This window comes from Nuphar pumila, chromosome 16 (assembly GCF_984573655.1).
Source record: "Nuphar pumila chromosome 16, dmNupPumi1.hap1.1, whole genome shotgun sequence".
NCBI lineage: Eukaryota > Viridiplantae > Streptophyta > Magnoliopsida > Nymphaeales > Nymphaeaceae > Nuphar > Nuphar pumila.
In genome coordinates this window covers 84,391,569-84,408,968 of record NC_143264.1, presented here as the reverse complement: position 1 = coordinate 84,408,968, position 17,400 = coordinate 84,391,569, and the positions used below count along the sequence as shown (strand labels likewise).

Sequence of the window (17,400 nt, the reverse complement as noted above, 5' to 3'; positions counted from 1 at the left end):
ATCTTGTAAAGCCCTTAGTAGCATTGTTTTTTAATCTTTAGCTATTTCATTACAACTCCCACTAATGCGTACTCTCGTTAAGTTGTTGGTTCTCTAGAGGCCCTTAGTGCAGGTTTTGGACTGCTTAACCTTCAACAGAACCATAATCCTACTGAGAATTTGTGGGTTGTAAATGTTAAGATAAGTCGACTACTTTAGAGTTTTATCTATGCTTAAGGTTGTTTTTTATATTTTATAAATAATAAGGGACCTAAATGTAATTTTATTTTTTTGGCTAATCTCTACTTAAACAGGAGATTAGACCTAATTCAATAGTGAGAACGTCTCTTCCTCTCTCTCCCTTTTCTCTCTCTCATCTCTTAGTCTTTTATTATACCAATTTACATGGTATTAGAGCGGACGTCCTTGGGAATGTGACTTCTGGTTCTGCGCCAAAACTTGCGTGAAGGTCATCGGATCGCGTGACTTCAAGATCGCGTGAAGGTGGATTGTGTGAAGAAAATCGGGTAAGGTGTGTTCGTTTTTTTTGGGAGTATAGATCTGATAACAGATCTGTAGTCTGACAAAAGTCATGACTCAGATTTGTAATCAGATCTAAAAGTCGTGGTGAAGCCATGGGTTTTCGGTCGACGCGATCTGGTGAATATAGGTATGGGTGTTGTGCAAACGTCGTGAAGCGGGCGACAGGTGTTATCTGTGTTTATGTTTTTGTGATGATGGAATGACAGCATGGAACTGCATATTGTATCAGACTATGTTATGGTGTTGTGCAGACGTTGTTATCAAGTTTTTTTTGTCCAGATCTGATACAGATTTGCAGTGTAGACCTGCATATTGTGGAGCATCGTATTCGTTTTTCTTTTGATTCAAATATGATACAAATCTGGGTGTCGTGGTGAAGACAAATCACCGTTGTTGATCTGCGTATTGTGGAGCAGATCGTTATTTAGTGAAGAACTCAGATCTGATTTCATAGTGGATTTGGAGAGTAGATCCTTTTTCTTTGTAGTCGATCTAACTTTCAAACTGCGACAGTTTTTTTTTTTTTCGTGGACTTCTATTGCAGCAGCAACATTTGTTGTGATTTCTGAGTTATTGTTAATCATTATGGGTGAAGTTCCCAAATCTGATTACAAGAATGAGGCTATTAGGAAATATAAAGCCTTCGTCAATCCTTTCTCATATGGTTCTTCCGTGAAATTGAATGAAACAAACTATGCAAGGTGGTCCAGGATGTTTATGATGTCGGTGTCTGGACATCGTAGAAAACATATTTTATTGGAATCTGAGTCAAATGATAAAACAGGAAAATATAATACTTGGGAAGAAGATAATGACATTGTTATGTCATGGATCATGAATAGCAGGAGATATATAATTTACAGCAAGGTGATCAGACCTTGGCCCAGTACTATGCCTCTGTTAAGGATGCCTTTGAAAGACTTAATGCTCACAGACCTCTGTGTTGCTCAAAACAAAAAGATCATCAAGAGCAGACTATGGTTGCTCGGTTTCTCACAGGCCTATCGTCAGAGTTCACAGTTACTAAAGTCCAAATGTTGACCGGGACTGATGTTCCTACTCTTGCTGGTGCATACAATCGATTGAGTAGACTTGTCATCTCTCTTCCATAATCTCAACCTGCATCTCAGTCATCTGCTTTAGCTGTTCCATCTAGTTATGGACGAGAAAATACTCTGAATGTTAGAGACAGAGGTCGTGGAAAAGGTTTGGCAGGTAGAGGCAAACTTCACTGTACCTATTGCAAAAAACCAGGGCATTTAGAAGATCGTTGCTGGGATAAACATAGACGGCCTACCTTTCCTCCATTGAAGTCAAATGTTCCAAAAACTAATTTTACAAAACTTGAGATAGAAAATAAAACCAATTCTCCTAGTGATTCAATCACTCTTAGTCGTGCTGAATATGATGAACTGGTTGCTCATCGTCCTTCAAGTTCCTCTTCTCCTGTAGCGGGTGTGGCCTTCTCAACAGGAGACCATCTTTCTCCTCATGATAGTAAGTAGATTATTGACTCTGGTGCATCTAGACATCTATGTGGAAACTCTCAAAAAATTTCAGAGTTAAAGGCTATTACTGCACATCGAAGTGTTTCATTAGCTGATGGGAGTTTCTCCCCTGTTATTGGTCAGGGAAATGTTCCTATATCCTCTTCCTTGCAGTTGAACAATGTTCTTTATGCTCCTTCATTTCCTCAAAGTTTACTCTCAGTTAGTTGCCTTACAAAAGAACTGAATTGTAGAGTGATATTTGATCCTATGTGTTGTCATTTTCAGGATTTGCTGACGGGGAAGAAGATTGGTGGAGGCTATGAAGAAAATGGAGTTGACTATCTACATCACCCAGTGGAAAATATTTATGGTGCAGTCGATTATTCCTCGAGTCCTGTTCAGTGGCATCGTCGTCTCGAACACCCTTCATTGCCGAAGCTTCGTCGTGTCATTCCTCAAATTTTGTTTACTACATCATTCTAGTGTGAAGCATGTCAGTTGAGCAGACATCATAGGAGTTCGTTTCCCTTTAGTCAGAGTCAGTCAAGTCAAAAAGTCTTTGAACTTCTTCATGTTGATGTATGGGGTCTTAGTAAGATTCCTACCAGGACCCAATGTCATTATTATCTTGTTATTGTCGATGATTTTTCTAAGTTGTTTTGGGTGTTCTTAATAAAAGAAAGATATGAAGTTCCTAACATTCTAAAATCTTTGGTCATCGAAATAAAAACTCAATTTGAGTCGGTTGTTAAGATTATTCGCACTGATAATGCTCTTGAGTTTAAAACCACAGCACGTTATCGGGATCATGGTATTCAACCTCAAACCTCCTGTGCCTATACTTCTCAACAAAATGGGGTGGCTGAATGAAAACACAGGTATTTCCTTGACGTAGCATGCACCCTTATGATTCAATCTAATGTTCCTGCTTCATATTGGGGTGATGCAGTTACCACGGCCTGCTATTTGATCAACCGCATGCCTTCATCATCTGTGGAAGACCAAATTCCTTTACAAATCATGTATCCGATTGCACCTCTCTTTCCTCTTTTGCCCAAGGTATTTGGGAGTGTTTGCTTTGTGCACGGACTCGGACCTGACCGTGATAAGTTAGCAACTCAAGCCACTAAGTGTATATTTATAGGCTATCCAAAAAACCAAAAGGGGTATCGATGTCATGATCTGATCTCTCGTCGGGAGTATGTTAGTGTGGATGTATCTTTCTTGGAGTCCCTTCCATACTATTCTAGTACTGGTGCTGGGCTGCAAGCTGATCAAGATGACTCTTTTTCACTTCCTGTTCCTCCTTTTCCTTTGGAATCAGTGCCCTCATTACCGAATCCAACTCCACCTACCTCATGATTTCACAATCCTCTATTGGTGTATGTGCGTAGAGCTCCACCTCCTCTGGTGCCTCCATCTTCTTCTTTTCCTGAGGTAAGTACTTCTGATAGCAATGACATTCATGTTGATGATGACAGGTCAATCGCTCTGCGGAAGGGGACACGACAATGTACCTTATGTCTAAGTTTGTGTCAGATGCCAGACTCGGTAATCAGATGAAAGCATTTATTTCAGCCTTATCTGCTGAAACTATTCCTATGAGTTATCAAAAGGCAGTTCTCGATAACCGATGGAAGCAGGCTATGCAAGATGAAATGGATGCTTTACTGTCTCAACAGACATGGGATCTCGTTGATTCCCAAGGGGATGTGGACATTGTTGGATGCAAATGGGTATATACCATTAAGTATAACTCATATAGTTCAATTGAAAGGTATAAGAGTAGGTTAGTAGCAAAAGGCTATACTCAGACATATGGGGTTGATTTCTTTGAGACCTTTTCCCCAGTAGCACGAATGGGCACCATTCGTCTTGTTCTTTTTGTAGCTGTTCACCGTGGATGGAGTTTGTGTCAGCTAGATATGAAAAATGCATTCTTATATGGAGATTTGTCTGAGACAGTCTACATGCAACAACCTCCTGCGTTCGAGGTTGAGGGAGAGTGTCAGAAGGTGTGTAGATTAAGAAAGGCGGTATATGGTTTAAAGCAAAGTCCTCGGGCATGGTTTCAAAAGTTGTTTGAGGTGATGTCAAAGTTTAGTTTTAATAGATCAGCGTCAGATCACACATTATTTATTAAGAAAACTAACTCAGGCATAGTAGTTATGGTGGTATATGTGGATGACATCATCCTTACAAGAGATAACATGAACGATATTGCAGCTACGAAGGCTCATCTTCAAAAACATTTTGTTACAAAAGACCTTGGTTCTCTTAGATACTTTTTAGGCATAGAAGTGGTCAGGGGCAGTGAGGGTGTGGTTTTGTCTCAACGGAAGTATGTTCTTGATTTACTAAAAGAGACAGGAATGTTGGGAGTTAAACCAGCAAATATTCCCATGGATAACAAAGTTCATTTGTTGGATGAGGGGTCAAAACTTGTTGATAGCAAGAGCTATCGCTCATTGGTATGGAAGTTACTATATGTGACAGTGACTAGACCTGATATTGCTCTGGTTGTAAGCAATGTTAGCGAATTCATGGACAAACCGACTGAGGTACACTGGAATGCTACAATGATGATACTCAGGTACTTAAAATCCACTCCTGGAAAAGGGCTGTTATTCAAGAAAGGAGGCACTTTGGAGGTAGTTGCTTACTCTGATGCTGATTATGCTGGGTCTGTAGAGGATAGGAAATCTACCACAGGATTCTGTGTATTTGTGGGAGGTAACTTAATCTCCTGGAGAAGCAATAAGCAAACCGTGGTTGCTAGGTCAAGTGTTGAATCAGAATATAGAGCTATGGCCCAAACAGCAGCTGAATTAATGTGGGTTCGAAGAGTGTTGACCGATCTTCAAGTGAAGGTTTCATCTCCTATGGTGATGATGTGTGATAACAAGGCAGCCACATATATAGCCAATAATCCAGTATTTCATGAGAGGACAAAACATATTGAAGTTGACTGTCACTACATACGAGATATGGTTCAAGCTGGACATATCTCTACCAAGCATGTAATCTCTGAGGAACAAGTTGCAAATATTTTTACAAAGCCTCTTGCCAGGCCCGGTTTCTCAAAATGTTGCGGCAAGCTGAGCATGATTGATATCTATGCTCCAGCTTGAGGGGGAGTGTTAAGATAAGTAGACTACTTTAGAGTTTTATCTATGCTTAAGGTTGTTTTTATATTTTATAAATAACAAGGGACCTAAATGTAATTTTATTCTTTTGGCTAATCTCTACTTAAACAGGGAGATTAGACCTAATTCAATAGTGAGAACGTATCTTCCTCTCTCTCCCTTTTCTCTCTCTCATCTCTTAGTCTTCTACTGTACCAATTTACAGTAAACATGCATTCTTCATCGACATCGAGAATGCACCCTCAGGACATTATCCGACAACTTCGTCTCAAGGCTGGTTCATGGACTCGGGGGCTAGTACATCATGTTACAGGAAATTCAGGTAAACTCTCTTATGTTGAACCTTATCGTGGTAATAGAAGTGTAATCACGAGAGATGGGAAACACCACTATATTACTCATATAGGCACAACTATTTTTCCTACCAGTAAAGGGCCCATTTCCTTGTCTAATACCTTGTTCCTAATATTCAAAAAAAATCTTATTTTTGTTTTCCAACTTTGTCATGATACTAATCCTTGTGTCTATTTTTCTCCGTCTTCTATTTCTTTTTAAGAGAATTCACACAAATCAGACGCTCATTGAGGGAAGAAGATGTGAAAACCTATATGTCCTGAATGAAGCTCCAGAGTATTTTTCATTGTTAGTCAAGCATTCGTTGTTTGCATCATCATCAAGTCTAGGAGTTCGCCAAGAAGTTGATGTTTGGCATCATAGATTAGGTCGTTGCAATTCAAGTTGTCTTGATATTTTATATAATAAAGGTTTGATTGATGTCAAAAGAAAAAAATCTTTTTCTTCTTGTGTTGGTTGTCGTATTCGTAAGTCATGAACTTCCTCTTTCCAAGTCCAATAAAAGAACTTTTTCATTTGAACTTATTCACTCTGATGTTTGGGGTCCTCCCCTTGCTGTGTCTTTGTCTAAATCAAAATACTATGTGATCTTTGAAGATGATTTTACTCATTTCACCAAGACATACTTTTTAAAATCCAATGACCAAGTTCTTGTTTTTTTTAGATTCAAATCGTATGTCAAAACTCAATTTTCTTGAAAAAATTTAGCCTTACGGAGTGATGGTGGTGGTCAATACATATCTAACCAATTCACACAATTTTTACACCATAATAAAATTCAGCGTGAGTTGAGTTGTCCTAAAACTTCCCAACAAAACGAAGTTGTTGAATGTAAACAATGTCATATTGTGGAAATAGCCCTAACAATGATGTATGATGCTAATCTCAAGATTGGTTTGTGGACAGAGGCATTTCATACGACAGTTTACTTGATAAATAGGATGCCTCTATCCAGGAGGAGAGTCTTCTTACTTTTTGTTGTATAGAACGCATCCTGATTATTCTTGGTTGTGGGCATATGGATGTCGGTGTTTTGTTCACATTGATGGTACGTTGAGAAACAAGCTATCTCTCAAGGCTACAATTATCGACATCTAACAACACCTTCTTAAATCCTTCTGGCCATCGACACAGAAAATGCACCGTGCTAAAAGTAACACAGTCGCAACTGAATTACCAAGTTCAGCAGGTATACCTTTAGCTAATAATGTTTAGCCAACCGTGCAGCCATCTTTGCAGTTCTTCAAAAGCATGTACATCAGAAGAAAAAAGATGCAGCCTGTCACACATAATGGAATTGCTGTCATGCGTAGTGAATCAATGGATCAGCAAACAGAACCTTCTACTGATCAGGCTTCACGTGACTCCAGAAATGATACGGTTCAGATTAATCAAGGCTCTAATCGTGACATAATTCAGCCACCTGTCCAATCACCAGTGATGATCCAGGTCAGCCACAGGGTTCTTCCACTTGCATGTCCAGCAGAGTTAGACAATTATGAAGTTTTTCTTTGGATTTTCAGGTATATGCTATTGTTCTCGATATTGCTCAAGAGTTGAGGTCTTTTGCTGAAGTCAGCCAAAATCCACGTTGGACAGATGATATAAATAAGGAGATTGCAGCTCTACATGAATGCAGCATATGGAAAATAGTTCCCAGACCTACATATAAGAATGTAGTTGGATGTCGCTGGGTGTATAAGATTAAACGGAAATCTGATGGCAGCATTAAACGCTTTAAAGTCAGGTTAGTAGTGAAGGGCTATACTCAGGAACATGAGCTGGATTTTCATGAAACATTCAGCCCAGTTATTCGGATAGGAACAAATCGAATTGTTTTATCTCTAGTTGTATCCAATAGATGGGATTTATTCCAATTGGATGTTAAAAATGTTTTTCTTCATGACACTCGGCCCACTGTGCTTAAATTAAAAAAAGCTATATATGGACTTAAACAAGCTTTGCAAGCATGGTTCAATACATTCCGCATTGTAGTGCGATCTCTTGGGTTTGAGCGAAGTCATTGTGATTATTCTCTATTTGTGCACTGTGACAAATTTGATGTTACTATCGTCTTGGCTTATGTGAACGATATAATTATTACTAGCAATAATGGTGCCAAAATCGAGCAGTTGAAATCCATTCTCCATGGCCAGTTTCACATAAAGGATTTGGGACCTCTTCAGTTCTTTCTTGAAGTGCAGGTGGATCAACAACGAGATTGTTTCATCTTATCGCAGCACAAGTATGCTCGAGATATTCTCTAACTTAGTGGGATGTTGTAGTGCAAACTTGTGCATACTCCTATGGCTATTCACACTCAATTAGGCAGTGCTTCTTCTGATGATGATGACTTCCCTGAGCTAGAAAAGTATCGCAACTTTGTTGGAGCCTTGCAGTACTTGACTTTTACTCGCCTAGACTTGGCCTTTTCAGTGAATCAAGTAACAGTTTATGCATAAACCTCAGGTGAAGCATATGGAGGCTGTGAAAAAAAAATCTCTGATACATTAAAGGTACACTTTCATATAGTCTTGCATATGTTAGACTTGTTTTGATGAGCACCCAAGTCTCCATTAAAGTCATTGCATATTCCAATGTTGATTGGGCTCATGATCCTCTTATGAGACGGTCTATCACCGGTTACGGGGTTTATCTGGGTTCTCACCTAGTGGGCCAGTAGGAAGCAAAAGATTGTGGCCCGTTCAAGTACAGAATCAAAATATCGAGCTATGGCAGTAGTTACTACCAGAGTTACCAGAAGCGCCTAGGCATGTGGGGAAGCGCACTTTCCTGAAGCGCCTTTTTCATTTTTTCATTTTTTTTTATTTGTATTTTTTCCTCTTTTTCGCTTCCCCCTCGCTTCCTAGGTCGCTTCATGTTCGCTTCCTCGACTGGCAACCATGGTTACTACAGAAGTTGCATGGATTAAACACATGTTATTGAGTCTGCATCAGCATATATCCAGCTCGTTATTTATTTTGAAATAAAACACATGTTTTTCTTCAGCAGTTAAGGCTACATTTGTCGCCGATATGCTATGAACTGGTTCTATCATATATGTACACTTGTATTTATTTATTTTTACTAAAGGGAAATATTGTAATCAGTTTGACCCTCATATAAAAGACATGATGTCATTCTAGGTTGGGTTTGAGACGCCAATTCAATTTTCAAGGTTGTTTCTCTTATCCTCTTTCTCTCATGTATGTTTATTGTGCAGGACACAACTTCCAAGGGTCGGCTTCACAGGTTCAAGGTGGGCAGTGCCCACTATGACCCTGTAAAATGTCAGGTTAGGGTGGCAGTGCCCACCCTGACTCTATAAAAGGTTGGGTTAGGGTGGGCACCACTCAAACCCGATGGTTTTAAGCATGGGCCATCCCTGACCCTCTCTCTCTCTCAAAGGTTAAATCTTAATCATTTGTTTGTGATGAGTGCAGTTTTTTCTCAGATAAAGTTGTTTTGATTCTTTTAAAGTTCATTGAGGAGGAATTTTTTGTGCCTCCCATGAATGTAATTCATGTTATTTTGGGTTTAATCGGGTTGTGGGTTGTGGGTTGTGGGTTGTGGGTGTTGTTAATTACTGCTTGTATTGTTGTGTTAGATGTTTCTAAAGGTGATGATAGGGTTAGGTCTATGTGTACGGGGTTACTATTGGAGGGAAGTCTGTTATATATCGACTTATTTCAAAGAGAACAGGTTGGGGTTGTTAAAATATAGTATGAGTATGGATCTGAATCCAAATCCATACGCACGTTAAATGAAACACATGCACAATACAGTTTCATTAATGACATTCTTGTAATACTTTTGAAATTAAAAGACTCATTGTATATCTGCTCTTTTTATAAAGCTTAGGGCTTGGAGGTCGAGCCATTGTGCGCCACCCTAGCCATTGTGCGCCACCCTAGCCATTGTGCATCTCCCTCTCTCTCTCTCTAGTTTCCTGTGCAAGCTGAACCACACACACATACGAAATCTGATATGGTATCAAAGCTGTGGTTGCAGAATCCTATCAGAGGCATGTTCAGCGAGATCTGAAGAAACAGGTTTTGGTTCATCTTTCCCCTTCTTTATTCTCCTCTCCACCCCTTCTATGCAACTCGTTCTTTTCTACTAGTTCTTTTATCATCATCGTTCTTTTTCTGATTGAGGCAATCCCATCTTCGTCTCGGTCCCAGAACTAAACAGGTTCGTAAACTTCTAGTACTCATTTTTTTTCTTTCTTGATTCTCGTTCATCATCTGTCTATCTTCTTAACGTCTGTCACTCTTTCCTCGACATCAACGACTGCAACCACATTGAAATCCCATCTTCGTCTTGGTCCCAGAACTAAACAGGTTCGTAAACTTCTGCTACTCATTTTTTCTTTCTTGATCCTCGTTCATCATCTGTCTATCTTCTTAACGTCTGTCACTCTTTCCTCGACATCAACGACTGCATCCACATTGCAGCCATCATTTCTAAGTGTTCTCCTCTCTGATTGCAGTCTGTTTGATTCCTCTTTGATTGCAGTCTCCTCTTTGATTGCAAACAATCTCTTTGATTCCAGAAATTTTTCCTTTCCTTTATTGCTATTTTAATGTTCCCTGTGCAACGCCTATAGGCAGATTATAACAGTTTACAATCTCGATTCTGAATCTGCAAATCAAAACAAAAAAAGAAATTTTCTTTCAAGATATTGGTAGCACAAGTACATGCCTTGTTGAAGTTCTACTGATTGATTAAGTGATCTCCAACCTGTTTGTTTCTTTCCATTCGTTTTGTTTGCTTATTCATTGTCCCATTGATATGGATTACTCCTCGTCATCTGGTCCCTCTGCAAATTTCTTGAGTCAGCTCGTTACAAAAAAACTTACTCATTCTAATTTTTTGACCTGGAAGAGGCAAATCCTTCCTTTTATACGGAGTCAGGATCTCGATGAACATCTGGATGTTTAGTTCCTATACCACCACGGCTTATTTTGCAGGAAACCAAGGATGAGAAGGGTGACACAATTACCATTTCTATTAAGAATCCAGAGTATACAGCTTGGAGGAAGCGGGATCAGTCTTTGGTTGCTTATATTACGTCAACACTCTCTCAAGAAGTATTGGTTACTCTTTCAGATGATTGCACTGCGGCGGATCTGTGGAGTAAGATGTCTCAGACATACTCTCAGATATCAGAAGCCTGAGTTATGTACTTAAAAAATGAATTTCAAAGTTTAAAAAAAGGCTCCATGACAGTCATGGAATACATAGGCCGCTTGAAGAGTATTACTGACCAATTGGCGGTTATTGGAAGTGCTATTGCAGATAAAGATAAGGTTCAACAACTTCTCAATGGATTGGGTCCTGATTTTGACATGTTTACCACAGCTTTATCATGCCTTCCTCACTTGCCCACCTTTGACGACCTTCAAGCGAAACTTCTCCAGCATGAGATGATTATGAAACAAAGGGCAGAAGGAAATGAATCAGCTCGTTCTCATTCAGTTTTGGCCATGGACACATATGTAGGTTTTGGACGAGGGAATGGAGGGCATCAAGGAGGCAGAGGCCGCGGACGTTTTGGGCAGGGAGGACGTGGTATCTTGCCTACACCTAATATTTCAGGGGCTTTTAATACAGGGAATCAAAGGAGAGTGCCCACTTGTTTCTTATGTAACAAAAGAGGACATGTGAAAGTTGATTGTTGGTTTAATCTACAGAATAGAGGAAAAATAAACAAAATTGAGAATAAATTAGCTACTACTGTGGACACGAAAGCGCCATCCACAGATGTGCAACAACTTTTGTTATCAGCATTATCACAGATGACGATCAAGCAAAATGAACAAGGCGAGTGGTATGTTGATTCAGGTGTTGCCACACATGTTACGGGTAATGCGGGTAAGTTATCTCACTTATTGCCTTATTTTGAAAAAGGTAGTATAGTTACGGGAGATGGAACTTATCACTCCATTAGTCATACTGACAGTGCACATATCCCTATGTCATAGTCTTCACTTCACTTGTTTAATGTCCTTCTTGCTCCTAATATTAAAAAAAACATCGTTTCTGTAGCTAAACTTGTTGACGACATGAATTCTTCCGTCGAATTTATTCCCTCTTCTGTTTATGTTAAGGATCTACGAACGAAGGAGACGTTCGCTAAGGGGGAGCGACAAGGAAACATGTACGTCTTCAAGGAGATTTCTTCAGTGTCTTCGCCTTCAGTCCCAGCCCTCCAGTTGAAGTCGTCCAAGCATTCTTCAATGTTTTCGCCTTCAGAGTCTTTGTTTTTCCCTTCATTGGAAGTTTTTAATTCATCTTATTGTAATAAGCCAGATATTTGGCATAGTCGTTTGGGACATTGTAGTCGGGGTTTCGTTGAAAATCTTGTATCTGATGGCCTTCTTCCAGAGTCTAGTTTATGTTCATTTTTTGATAATAATAATAAATGTTCTTCATCCGAACTCTGCAAAAGCCATGTTCTTCCGTTTCATATTATAAATAAAAGGGCTTCAAAGCCATTTGAGATTATTTGTTCCGATGTTTAGGGACCCACACCTATTCCTTCTCTTTCTGGCAGTCGTTACTATGTTGTCTTTATTGATTCTTATTCCCATTATACTTGGATATATTTATTGAAACACAAGCATGAAGTTTTCCAAATATTTCGGGAATTCCATTCGATGGTCAAAACAAAGTTTGCTTGTGATATTGTGCATTTATAATGTGATGGTGGAGGAGAGTATTCATCGAACGAGTTTATTGCCTTTCTTCGGGATAAAGGAATAAGTCGACAGGTTTCTTGCCCTCATACTCCTCAACAAAATGGGGTTCCTCAACAAAATGGGGTTGCGGAGAGGAAACACAGGCATATTGTCGAGAGTGCGATGAGCATGATACATGATAGCAATGTGCCCGTTAGTATCTGGACAGAAGTTTTTCACACATCTATTCATATCATAAATCGTCTTCCTATGGCACTTCTGGATCGGAAATCTCCCTATTATATTTTATTTGGGCAACATCCCTCTTATGATGAGTTGCGAGTTTTTGGTTGTGTATGTTATGTACATATTGATTCATCTCTGCGAAATAAGTTTCAGGACAAGGTCGTCAAGTGCAGATTTGTTGGTATGCGGATGAATACAAAGGTTATCGATGCTATGACCCTACTACAAAACGTATTAGGACCTCCAGAAATGTTGTTTTTGATGAACACAATTTTCAGGTCAATGACTCTGCAGCGTTGCCATCTCGAGAATTAGAGGTATATGATCCATGGATGAGCGCAGATCTTTTTGCTAATACAGAAGAAACATGTTAGACAAATTGTCCTTCCTTCGGCTTGAGTAGGGAGTTGAATGACTCACAGATGAATGTTGAATTATCTCCAATTGAGCCACCCCCAGTAGAACGCTTCTCTGGACAGATATACACTAGACGGGACAAAAATACAGAGCCGAGGAATGTGGAAAGCATCGCCAATGATCCGGCTCAAAGGCCGGCACGCATTAGGCATCCTATTCAACGATGGGTGAGTTATGAAACCTTTTCCCTTGATTTCCAGTTGTTTATGTCTCAGCTCACAAAACAGGATGAACCCACTTGTTTTAATCAAGCTCTTCAATCCTGTCATTGGACTGAAGCTATGAATGAAGAAATGGAAGCACTTCATGAATGCCAGACTTGGGAAATAGTACCTCGGCCAGAAGGAAAGAATGTAGTTGGCTCAGAATGGGTTTATAAAACAAAGTATAAGCCTGAAGAAAGTATTGACAGATATAAGGCGCGACTTGTTGCTCGGGGATTCACACAACAATATGGTGAAGACTACGATGAAACTTTTAGTCCAGTAGTCAAAATGGGTATTATTCGTGTCATCATATCCCTAGCAGTCGATCGAGGATGGAGCCTTAGCCAGATGGATGTTAAAAATGCATTTTTGCATGGAACTTTAAAGGAAGAAGTGTATATGGAGCAACCTCCTGGTTATGCCGAGAAGGATCCTACTGTCTGGGTATGCAAACTAAGGAAATCTCTATATGGGTTGAAACAGGCGTCCCGTTCTTGGTTTGAAAGTTTCTCTATGCAAATTCAAAGTTATGGTTTTAGAAGATGCTCTGTGGATCACTCACTCTTTATTTACCAAAAGGCAGACATTGTTATACTTCTTATATATGTTGATGACATTGTGATCACTGGAGCTCAGATAATCATGTACAAGACGTGAAGCAGTTTTTAATGAAAACTTTCAAGATGAAAGATTTAGGGGAGTTGAGGTACTTTCTTGGTGTGGAAGTTGACAGACAACAAGACACATTGACACTCATGCAACAAAAATACACTCTTGACCTTCTAGAAAGAGCTGGGATGACGAATTGCAAACCAGTCAGCACTCCTAGTGTATTACATCAAAGGCTGAGCTCTGAAAATGGTCATCTTTGTGTCAACCCTACAACGTATAGAAGTCTCGTGGGGATGTTACAGTATTTGACCTTTACCAGACCTGATATAGTTTATGCTGTCAATCAGGTATCCCAGTTTATGCATGCTCCAATGGAGGGTCATATGGAAGCTGTGAAGCGCATTCTACGCTATTTAAAAGGAACTATAAGAGACGGACTTGTTTATCGCAAGAACGATAATCTGCATAGAGGACATAAACTCATCACTTATACAGACGCAAATTGGGCAGGGGATCCAGATGAGAGACGATCTGTCTCTGGATATTGTATATATATTGGACACAATTTAGTGTCCTGGAGCAGCAGAAAACAAAAGGCAGTGGCACGATCGAGTACAGAGGCTGAATACAGGTCGATGGTTGTAGGCACGGCAGAAGCTACATGGATTAGACACTTATTGAGTGATCTTGGGGAGACAATTATTCGATCATTTCTTCTATGTGACAATCAAAGCGCAATAAACATTGCATGTAATCCTATCCAGCATAGCAGAATGAAGCACATTAAGATTGATCAACATTTTATACGGCATAAAGTCGAGAAGAAGCAGATGGAACTACGTCATATTCGAACAGAAGATCAAGTGGCAGACCTATTTACCAAGGGGTTAACAGGACGTCAATTTTGGCTATTGAAGAGCAAGTTATACATGCTCCAAAATCACGTACAACTTGAGGGAGGGTGTTAAAATATAGTATGTGTATGGATCTGAATCCAGATCCATACGCACGTTAAATGAAACACATGCACAATACAGTTTCATTAATGGCATTCTTGTAATACTTCTGAAATTAGAAGACTCATTGTATATATGTTCTTTTTATAAAGCTTCTTGGAGGTCGAGCCATTGTGCGCCACCCCAGCCATTGTGAATCTCCCTCTCTCTCTCTCTTTAGTTTCCTGTGCAAACTGAACCACACACACATACGAAATCTGATAGGGTTTTCCTTTTTTTTTGTTTTCTTTTTTGTGGTTAATTGACTTTCACTACTTAGTCTGTTATTTGGTCACGGTTGTAGTTAGTTTCTTAATTGTTGTAGAGAAGAGAATGGATTGGGAATTTTGGGACACTGACATTCTCACTTAGGATGGAAAGGATACATGTCATGATTAAGTTTAATGGAGACTCCAAGCTTGTTGAGTGTCAGGCTGCCTTATGTTGATGAGAAGAATAATTGTTGTGTTTTTCATGGGCTCAATAGAATGCCTTTTGGGGAAAGAGAAAGAAAGCATATGAAAACTTTGTGAGAAGGACCTTTGAGCTCGGTGAGTTTTGTTTTTCTCTCATTTGAATAGGAATCTCAACTAAGTTAACAATTTATTAATCTCAACACAAGATGACAAATAGCCAAGTATTGTGGTCTATTAGTGCAACGCAAAACATGAATAAATGGGACATTTTATTATACATAAAAATGAGAGCCTAATACAGCTTAGGAACTGTCACTTTGATGATTCAGAGATTTTTTGCAATTTTGGTCAATTGCCTGAGCTTCTCTCTTGAGGAATTGACCTAACATGTAAAAACTGGGACTTTTAATTAATTGTATCCCAATTGCAGGAGGAAATCAAGAGATTAAAAAATGCTGTTATAATATGGGGATCAAGTTGTATCTTGAGCACAAAAAGACTGATAATGGATGAGAATGAATTTGAGGAAGTGTCGCTGATGAAAAAAACTTTCTTGTTTCTATACCAAGATGCATGTGAGCAAGGAATATTTCCACTAGCAGTTTGAGTTTTGCCGCCTTTTTAGTTACTGGCCTACTGATAGGGAGAAATATTAAAGATAGAATTCTTTTTTTAAGTTTATAATTTGAGAAGTATTCTTATGTGATCATTTCCTTGATCTATGTGAATCGGTGTCCATGCAATAGGTAAATCTTAAGGTGCATATGAATATCATAGTGCAGACAATCACATTGTATGATGTAACAATATACGTGACTTTCTTCCACCTGTTCTTTTTACTGTATGTTTGTGCCTACGCTAGTTTAGATTCCTGGCTCCGCCCCTGGTTCAAGGGTTATAAGATCTTACGCTCACAAGATAGAATGCCATGTTGGCTACCAATCAAGCTTTGCAAATCACTGAGGAACCATCCGTGGAGCTTATGAAGGTGATTCCAAATCCCAGGAAAAAGGAAATGGCAAAAAAAGGAAAATGTTGTCTCAAAACCTAACTAACGACGAAGAAAACAAATAACAACACCGAATTATATGAAACTCTTCTTTGTTAATTCTAGATATATCCAGAAAAACCCTAAAATCACTATCAAGACAACCTTAAATAGACCCCAAAACTACAATACTACAAATTCAAGCAGTTAATCAGAATAACGGAAAAATTACACTCCGAATTCCCAAAAACTTCACGCTCATTTGAATTCAGTACTCAAAATCTCCTCGAAAGTCCAGAACCAGAAAAAGAGGGGAAACTTGAAAGGAAATCCAAAATTAAATGGTCGAGAAAAGGGACGCTCACCGGAACAACTTCCGCTTCCTTAAGGACCTGCACAGGTTGATCGGATGCTCTGCGGGGTTCTCCGTTGTCTCCGATATCTCCGGCGACAGACGACGATGCCACCGACGAAGCGTCGGTGTCGGCCGGAGCGCCACCGGAAACCGGCATAGGAGATATTTCCGGCGAACCAGAAGATAAAAAGCTCTCCGATTCCGCTACGCCGTTCACCCTTATCGGAGAAGCCACCGCCATCTCTCTCTCTCTCTTGGAAATAGAACTAGACTGGATAGTTCGGTAAGGGAGGAAGATTCATCCTTCTTTTGTTTTATAGGTTGGCAAGTTGTGCCCTTGATATTTCGGTTTTTTTACATGATTACCAACCCGTCTGATATGTGCGCAAGCTGTAATAAGTGGACACTTTGGGAAATGAATCAACCGTATACGTTAGCGTCCAACCGTCCAAACGCCGATGTCTAACCAGCACCACCACGGCGAGTTGGGATGTTGGGCTGTCAACGGGTCCGGTATGTATCGGGTACCAGATCCGATCCGAATCTCAATTCTCGGGTACGGACATGGAAAGTAACGACCCGAGCAGTATTCTGGTCGACTAGAACCGGACATGAGCAATATGCAGGCTGGGTTTGGATCATGATTTTTGCCGAGTACTCGACCAGATCCTGCTTTTTGCTGAGTACTCAACTCGAACCCAGTATTTTGTATATTTTAATAAAAATAAATTTCTAAAATTATTTAGGTTTGTGTTTGAGATTCTACCCGGTTATTAGTTATATGGGTGAGTCCGAGTCAACCCTAACCCAACCCGTTGGTGGAGACATTGCAAGTTGCAGCTCTTGAAATATACAATGTATATAAAATTTGCAGATATATAAATATAAAATAAAATTAAACAAAAAACTTCAAAAGCGTTTCCATTTAACATCACATTTTTCATGATGTATTAAAGAAATGACAATACAT

General features: G+C 39.5%; 1 protein-coding gene across 1 annotated transcript in view; it reads right to left on the bottom strand.

The window, feature by feature from the left end:
* Window positions 1-16,707, bottom strand: part of LOC149813926 (protein VASCULAR ASSOCIATED DEATH 1, chloroplastic-like) — a 65,002-nt gene extending 48,295 nt beyond the window's left edge. The window contains exon 1 of the mRNA XM_089990778.1: window positions 16,441-16,707. Coding sequence (XP_089846904.1) covers window positions 16,441-16,671 — 231 coding nt within the window. The 5' untranslated portion in view covers window positions 16,672-16,707. The remainder of the gene's footprint in view (window positions 1-16,440) is intronic.
* Window positions 16,708-17,400: the final 693 nt, after the last annotated feature.